We start from the raw sequence: 7,957 nt of genomic DNA, 5'->3' as shown, positions 1-7,957 counted from the left end.
AAATAAATAAATAAATAAATAAATAAATAAATAAATAAATAAATAAATATGTGAGGCGACGGGTGATTGTTTGACCGAGAGATCACTTCGCAGTGTGCTCATGTCCATGCACCGAAGCACTGGGCTGTCGCATGTGCTGTGGGGGCCGGTCTGCTCTGGGCCAGCGCCGAGGGCAGGAGCTGTGACGGAGGGAGTTGAGCAAACTGGTTGGTGTCCTGACGCCTGTGAGGCTTACGGAGACTGTCGCTTCTGAGCGTGCGACAGCATCGTGTCCAAGAAAACGACATACGTCCTTAGTTAAAAACTACTTTATTGTTAGAAAATGCTAATTATCCTCTGAGCTTGCAGTGAGTGCTAATCAGTGGTCGCAGATCACTGTAACAAGGATAATCCCAGGAAAATGTCAGAACTACTGTCAGAACTAGCACCACGTGACACAGAGAGACAAAGTGAGCAAATATCTTTGGAAAAATGCCCCCACAGACAGGGCGGCGTTGCCCCGCCGTTCCGTCTGTGGAAACACAGCATTGAGGGACGCCTGTCCCGTAAGTGCGTCCGCGTCCGTGCGTCCGTCCCGCCTCAATGGGGAAAGAGCACCCATGATGACACGAGTAAGTGACGCAGCCCACAGCACGCGCTCGGCCACGCCAACGGCGCCAGCATCGTCCCCACTGACCGCGGGCCCCGTGTGAGGAAACTTAACCTTTGCTTAGTGAGACACTGGCTGAAGCGTGAGGTACCTCCTTCTCTAGGTTTAATAATTTGTTTGTAAAAAATTGCTTTAAACCATGAATCTTAGTGAGGAGAGCAAAGACAGTCCCGCTGTAGAAGAGGAACACGAAGGATGTGTTAATCCCCCAAGAAACGGATCTGACTGTGACCTCAGTAGCAGTCTCCACAGTGGGGAGGCGGGTGTAGGGCTGGAGGCAAGGGGGAGCAAGGTGCGGGAGTAGCTGGCTGCTCCCCGAGGCTCTTACAAGGGCCTCCAGCTCGTTCCCACACAGTGGGGGCTGCAGGGGACGGGGAACGAGACACCAGGCCTTCACGTTAATAGGGCGTTCGCCTGTCCTTAACACGGCGTTGGGGTCACGTGAAGGAAGGTGGCCCGAGGGGAGGACGGTGACCTGGCTTCCTGGTGGCAGACCCAGTAAAACCACAAGCACACAGAGTCGCTGGCTGGACGTGCGGGAAAGAAAACCAACCCAGACCAGCCCTGGGGCTGAGCAGAGCTGAGCAGTCTCGAGTCGACGCATCGTTTGAACGGTCGCGTTCCCAGAGAAAGGGCTCCCCTGCGCACACCTCTGGGGCCTCCTGCGGCACGCTGACCATCAGCACGCCCTGGGCACCGCCGGCCGGAAACGGCTGCAAGCCCCAGAGCCGCGCGCCTCTCCTGCTGCTGCTCGCGGCTAGAAACCCTCCTGCACGCTTCTGGAGAGCCCGCTTAGGGGCAGAGTCCTGAGCAGACCAAAGAAGCCCGTCGGCAGAATGGGTGCTGATTAAGGCCCACGTCAGGCCCGCAGAGCCACTGAGCCTCACTGGAGGCCAGCGAAGAGAGTCAGGCTCTCCTGCCTCCACAACGGCAGAGCCACAGACCGAGGTCAGATGCCATCAGATGCCCGGCCCAGGACGGACACAGGGACGCGGCCCACACTGGCCACGAGGAAGCCGCAGTGCTCTTTGGGGACATTCGTGTGGGGCAGCTCAAGGACACCGTTCCGTGGTCGCTTCCAGAAAAGGGACTGGGAAGCACGGGAACTACACGGGCCCTTACCTTGCTGTCGTCCTCGGTGTCACCGGAGCCGCACGCGTCCACGAAGTCGGGAAACATCTCTGACCAGCCGTGACTCGTGCAGTTTTTGCTTATGTTTCCTGGAAGACAGAGTGCGGGCGTCAGGCCTGCAGGTCCCCGACAGCTGGCCTGAGGGGTGACGGCGGGCACGGCCCCATGTGCTTCCTCTCTCTGGCAGCGAGGAGCTCAGCCTCACCCTGTCCAGCCACTCCACGGTGTGCGCCTTCAGCCCGGCCCACCCTGGGCTCCCCACCCACGGAAGTGGGGTTTGGCGGGGCCTCAGTGGCTTGCAGGTGAGCTTCTGGTCACGGGGCCCAGCGACGTGGCTGTAACGGCTGGTTTCTGATGATTCCAGAGCGCAAGGAAAGGTAACAGACTCATATTCTGCTCAGAAAGAGCGTGATCACCAAACCCCAGCCATTCCAGAGCTGGCCATTCCCCTGCCCCTGCCGGCTCCCTCGCTCGGCTGCCCGGGGCGTGACCCCACAGGCAGCGCCGTCCCTGACGTTGACCCGCAGACTGTGGGGATGAGACGCATACCGCGTGAAATGAAGGCAGTGCTTGTCTTGTGACACCACTTTCTTTTGGTCTTAATTAACCTAAACATGTATGTTAAACTCAGGAATGCCACGTTCCCTCTATCTAAAAGAAAGTGTCAGACGTCGGGTGTCTCAGTAGGTTGAGCCTTGGACTGTCGGTTTCCACTCAGGCCATAACCTCAGGGTCCTGGGACAGAGCCCAGTGTCGGGCTCCACGCTCAGCGTGGAGTCTGCTGCAGACGCTCTCTAATAAATAAATACATAAATAAAATTTAAAAAAGAAGACGTGGTGCTGAGTGACCTCAGGGCCGGGCACGGACCCCTGGTGACGGCGGGTCTCGCGGGGCGGGCAGTGGGACGCTCAGGCCTGGGAAGGCGCTTCCCACCCTTGGCGCTGGGAGGTTCAGCGGCAGACCAGCCACCAACTTCCTCCCTGACTCATGACCCCTGGGGCTCTCAGAAGAGCAGATACCTAACTCACATCATCTCTGCCTGTCTTGGGCCAGCACCGTGAAGCAGACTTGGCGGGCATTACAGTTCCCATTTTACAGATGACACTGAGGTTCAGTAATACACCCAACGTTCTGTAATGACTGAGTGGTGGAATAGGTTTACTCACTCAAAAATCCTTTGTTTTCAACACCGGGGTGGCCTGTGTGATTGATTAATCAGACAAAATCTAGAGCCAAGCACACTCACGTTGAGGTGATAATGTGCATAAGCGATTCCTGGCACAATGCGTGCAGGGAAGCGAGAGGGCCCAGACCCTGACCTTCTGGCAAGAAAGTGGGACCTCGGCAAAGCCCCTCACAGGGTTGCGTGGGTTTGCTCTCTCACTCTCCAACACGGCGTTTCTCTGAGTCCAGGGCCCAAACCTCCTCCTGCTCTCGTCCCGGGGGGGTCTGGGGGCAGCTGGAGGGCAGGGACCACAGTGGATAGTGGAGGCAAGACAGAGTCCTGTGATGTGAGGGGGGCCCAGGGAGGTGGTGGGTGCTGGGAAGTGAGGGGCGACCTGGAGACGTGAGTGGGTGCTGGGAGGTTAGGGCGGCCTGGGAGGTGAGTGGAGGGGCCAAGGAGGTGAGGGGGTCCAGGGAAGTGAGGAGGAGACTGGGAGGTGAGAGGAGGGGGGAGGCCTGGGAGGTGAAGGCAGGACCAGGGAAGGGAAGGTGGGGAGGATGCACCTCTAGGACCCTCTTCTCTGTCCTCTGCGGGTGGACCTCTTCTGTGGGACCGTCTGCCCTACGGGAGCCTCACCACACTGGGGGACCTTTCAGTTCAGCTGCACTGCCTAGGGGCCCTCAGCAGAGTTGTGACGGGTGCCTCCGTCCCTGCTCCCCAAGGCTGATCCCCGACGCCCGGTCCTTTGCTCACGGAGCGTACGTCTGCGGGGGGCTATTGGGAGGGTCCTTGGTCTTCCACCGAGGCGGAGGGGTAGGTGTGTCTGCACTGCCCAGAGCACCGTGTCTGTGGGGCGTGGAGGTCCCTGCTCTCCAGACAACCCGCCCGAGTGAGAGCAGCTCCCCGCGTGAGCTCCATGTCGCAGGCATGGCAAGCCCCACCGCCTGCGTGGGGGTTGGACTCCAACGCCCAGCTCATCTCGGGACTTGCGTGCGTCCTTTCAGGACAGGTGGGCGTGTGCTCCGGCCCCTTCTGTCCCCGACGCGGGGCACATCCACCCTCTCTGCCCCCACGGCACCGTGAGGTCTCGGCCCTTCAGAACAAGTCCTGCTCCTCTCCGAGCCTGCCCCCCACCCTTCACTCGACAGCTCGCTGCCGTCCCCTTTACAGACTCATTCTGGTGCTGCACCGAGTCCCGCCGGCTCTGCCGTCACGCTGGAGGCAGAGTCCTTCCTGCTGTGGGAGTGGACTGGCAGCCACATCCTCGCACAGCTCCGAGGGGCCTCGCCAGCATGAAGACAGCAGAGGTCGTGACCCCATGCACGGCTGTCGGGAGAGCCCTCCACTTCCCATCCCCTGGGGGTATGGGAACTCAGAAAAGAAAACCACTTCTTATCAAAACACAGATCTATTTCTTGAACATCTGGGTCTGGGGGCTGAAGCCCTTGCAAGTCGCCCTACGACCCGGCGCTCCCCATGGGCCCCCGAGGAGTGACCGCGTGTCTGGGAACACTCTGTGGACTGGGAAGTACTGCGCAGGGTCACGCCCACTGGGTCCTCGCTGGATTTCAAGACTTTTACCTCTGCCGAATTTCATCTCTGGGGCCTCAGCCCACTGTCACCTGATGCCTGTCGGCCCCGGCCCCAGCCCTGCTCAGCCCCCGGCTCTGCATTAGGCCCACGTTCCTCCAAGTGATGGCACGAACGCTCCAAGCCTTCCACGCGGGCAGCGACTCGTCATCAGCCTGTGTGAGCACCTCCTGCGTCACATCTCTGTGACTGGCTGAACAAGTAGGTGTACATGTCTCAGACTGTCCAGCTGTGACTTAGCGAAACGCCTGCAAATCTCTGGTGGGAGAGATGCCCCCCACGATAGCGAGGCCGTGTCCTGCTCCCGCTTGGACAAGAAAAGAGCATCAAGCATTTATCCCAAGACAGCCTGGGATTCTCATTCCCCAAAGCAGAGGATGCCCAGGGGTTTCACACACAGACAGGCTCTGAGCGGACCCGGGCACTGGGCGCCCCAACGGGCTCCTGTCTCACAGAGGCTGGGTGCTCACACCCGACGGCCCAGGAGCCAGAGCTCTTGTGTTTGTCAGCGTGAAACCCCTGGCTGCCCGCGGAAGCAGCCAGAGCCACGCCATCTGATGAGGGGAGGCCTGGGTCTATGCTAGTTTGCTTAGGATTTCTGGGAGAATATTATAGTTCAAACCATTTGGTAGAAACGTTATTGATGCACAGGATATTTTCTAAACTTCAGCTTCTCCAAGGTGATTTAGTGATTCTGAGCTGAAGATGACCAGTGACTGAGCTTGATTTCTGTCCTCTCTTCCTGCGCCATTGACTGACTCACCAAGGAAAGGTGAGTCACCTTGCCGGTCACAGACATGAAACAAAGCCTTTTTCTTTCAAACCTCCTTTTTCTCCATCCCAATCTGTGCCACGACATTCTGCTTAACGTGCTTCAACAATTCTGGTTCTCAGTGTTTTTACCCTGTAATGTTTGCTCAAGATGAAAACAGTTCTCTAGAGAACGCCAAGTATCAGGCCTTTCCAATTTCCAGATGTATCTTCTCTTTCCTATTTTTCCAGATAGATTTTCTCATATTATGAAAATCTGGATCGTGTACAACAAAACAAAGCACAACGCAACAGAAGCCCCTTCTCGGGGACAAGCCAAGAGGCTGCACCGTTGTGCAGAAAGCTGGCCTAGGACAGGTGGCAACCCCACGTGGCTGGCCCCCTCGGACCCGGGAACAGAGACCGTGGGACCTGAGGAGTCAGTGCGATGCATACGATGTTCCCTGTGGACAAGGAGCCATCTGGGCTCCAGGAGAGGCCGGCCGCCGTCCCTGCCTCAGAACCTGTGGGAGAGGCTCCCTGCGGGCTCGGGGAAGCCACACGTGGAGGAAAGCATGGAACCACATGCGTATTCTCGGTGCCCAAAGCTCACTGGCCCTCATGGGCATTGCCACCTCCCCCCATTTTGGTGCCCAGGCCCCATCTGTCCTGTATGGGGCTCATGGGTCCACGCTTGCCTGAGACCTGCTCTCCCCCGGGGCTTGCTTTCAGGTGGCTGGCCCAGCAAGGAGCTTCTCGGTTCCCCTGCTCCTAAAACCAGCTCAGCCCATGAGGCACAGCTGTCCCGACTCCCTTCGTAAAGGAGACCGGCAAGCTGCTTCCTGGGGCCTCGACGGGGACGCCAACCACAGCGTCTTCCTGGGCTTCCACAATGCGGACAGACGGTACCTGGTTTGCTGTAAAAGTTGCTGAACACTTTGGGACAGGGCACGGTGACAGTCTCGCCGATGTCCGCGGGGCGCCAGCAGGTAATGTTGTCCCAGACACCAGTGCAGGCTGGAGGGAGAGAGAGAGAGAAGGACTAAGGCAGCACTAAGGAAGCAGACGCATTGCTGCTCCTGGGGATGCCCAGGCCGCTTGCAGCAAGTTGTGGGTTTTAAAGCTTTGCAAGGAGATAGCCCGTTACTCAGATAATTATCTGGCAAATTGCTTATTTGTGAAAGAAGCTTGCACCAACAATATGATGGCGAGTACTCTTAGCTTCTGCATTCATTGTGTTCAGGCTGGAGGAGTTGCCGGGCGTGTGGCAGAAGGTAACTGAGCGTCCCCAGGCATCTTGCACGCCGCTGACTGCTCTGAGAACAGTTAGTTACTTTTCTCCGGCTGAGGTGCGTCCCCCAGTGTGACCACATGGGTCCTACGGGGGTTTGTGTGAGTCCTGAAGGCTTAGGGTCCCAGGATGAATGTACATGTGTGCTTTCAGGGTGTCTGACTTCAAGAGTAATATGCAAATTTAAATATTTGAAAAGCTCACTGGATTTTAACAGTTAAGTGGGCATCTGAGTGGTGAAGTCTTAAGTCACCCTCCTGCAGGTATCAGATAACCTGATTTGTGTAATGTGACACTTACATCGTTTTGCAGATCTCTTACTGGGTCTCGGCAAACACCCACCCTGTGCGAGGCCTGCAAACACGCGCCTGTCGTCCCAGAGGAAACGTCTCGCAAACTAGGACAGAATCCACACCTGAACCCAGGGTTTTTTACCCCAAGTCCCAGGTGTTTCTACAATATCTTACGGCACTTAAAGTGCTGTATTTCACGTAAACATCAGTGTTGCAGGAGCAATGTTCTAGCCTAGAAGGAAACAACGACCAGCGGCTCCACAAGCCGCCGGGTCCTGTGCTGTTAGTGCCGGCGCTGGCGGGTCTCCACGGCCCTGGCTGGAGCCCGGGAGTGTTCACTTTAAGGACGCAGATACCTCCCATACAGTGGCTGCAAGTCAAGCTTTGACTTGACTTGAAAGTACTTTCTAAAGGTTTTAAAATAAAAGTGAAAATATATTTATTCTAAAAATTTAATTATATGCCAATGATTAAACGAGTGCATAAATTCATAGTGTGTTAACATTCTCACATATTTAAATAAATACTGCTTTGGAAGAAATATGCAGAAGTCAACAAGGACCATGGGTGACGAGCGACTTCAGGTGTGCGCCTCGCGGCAGAGACCAGGACGGGACAGGCCCTGCAATGACACCCCGTGACACTGTCCGATGTCAGCACAGGAGACACGTGGCGGCTGAGGCCTGGAGGAGCCTGGCCAGGGCCAGGGCTCCCAGCAGAGAGCCCCGGGGGGGCCGGTGAAGGTGTCCAGCTGTCCCAAGAAACACAAGCAGAGGCCGAGCCCCCACCGACGGGAAAGCAGCACGTCTGAGCACTGGCCCCTGGTTATCGGGAAGGTCCGACCATCCTCACCCCGAAGACCACAATTTCTGCTTTAATAATGGAACCTTGAGGGACACACATTAGTTCGACGGGTTCATTGCAGTCAGTGTTCACGTCACAGCGGGATTTCATTCAAGCGCCGGGAGTCGGACGGGTCATCCTTTCAGGCGCTGGCAAGCCTTCCCTTTGTGGGTTTACTGGGCCCCACACTGCGGCTGTGCAGGATGTTTCCTGGGAGTAACCAGCCTTCCGGCCGGCAGCCCAG

At 57.0% G+C, this 7,957-nt stretch overlaps 1 protein-coding gene across 1 annotated transcript in view; it reads right to left on the bottom strand.

Annotated features, from left to right (window-relative positions):
• VIPR2 (vasoactive intestinal peptide receptor 2) overlaps positions 1-7,957 on the bottom strand; it is a 53,359-nt gene that overhangs the window by 27,380 nt on the left and 18,022 nt on the right. Inside the window, exons 3-4 of the mRNA XM_032840241.1 lie at positions 6,196-6,303; positions 1,772-1,869 (exon numbers count right to left, since the gene is read on the bottom strand). Coding sequence (XP_032696132.1) covers positions 1,772-1,869; positions 6,196-6,303 — 206 coding nt within the window. The remainder of the gene's footprint in view (positions 1-1,771; positions 1,870-6,195; positions 6,304-7,957) is intronic.

The sequence above is a fragment of the Lontra canadensis genome, unplaced genomic scaffold (assembly GCF_010015895.1).
Source record: "Lontra canadensis isolate GAN:19392208 unplaced genomic scaffold, GSC_riverotter_1.0 scaffold111, whole genome shotgun sequence".
Classification (NCBI taxonomy): Eukaryota; Metazoa; Chordata; class Mammalia; order Carnivora; family Mustelidae; genus Lontra; species Lontra canadensis.
This window is presented reverse-complemented; position numbering and strand designations above follow the sequence as displayed.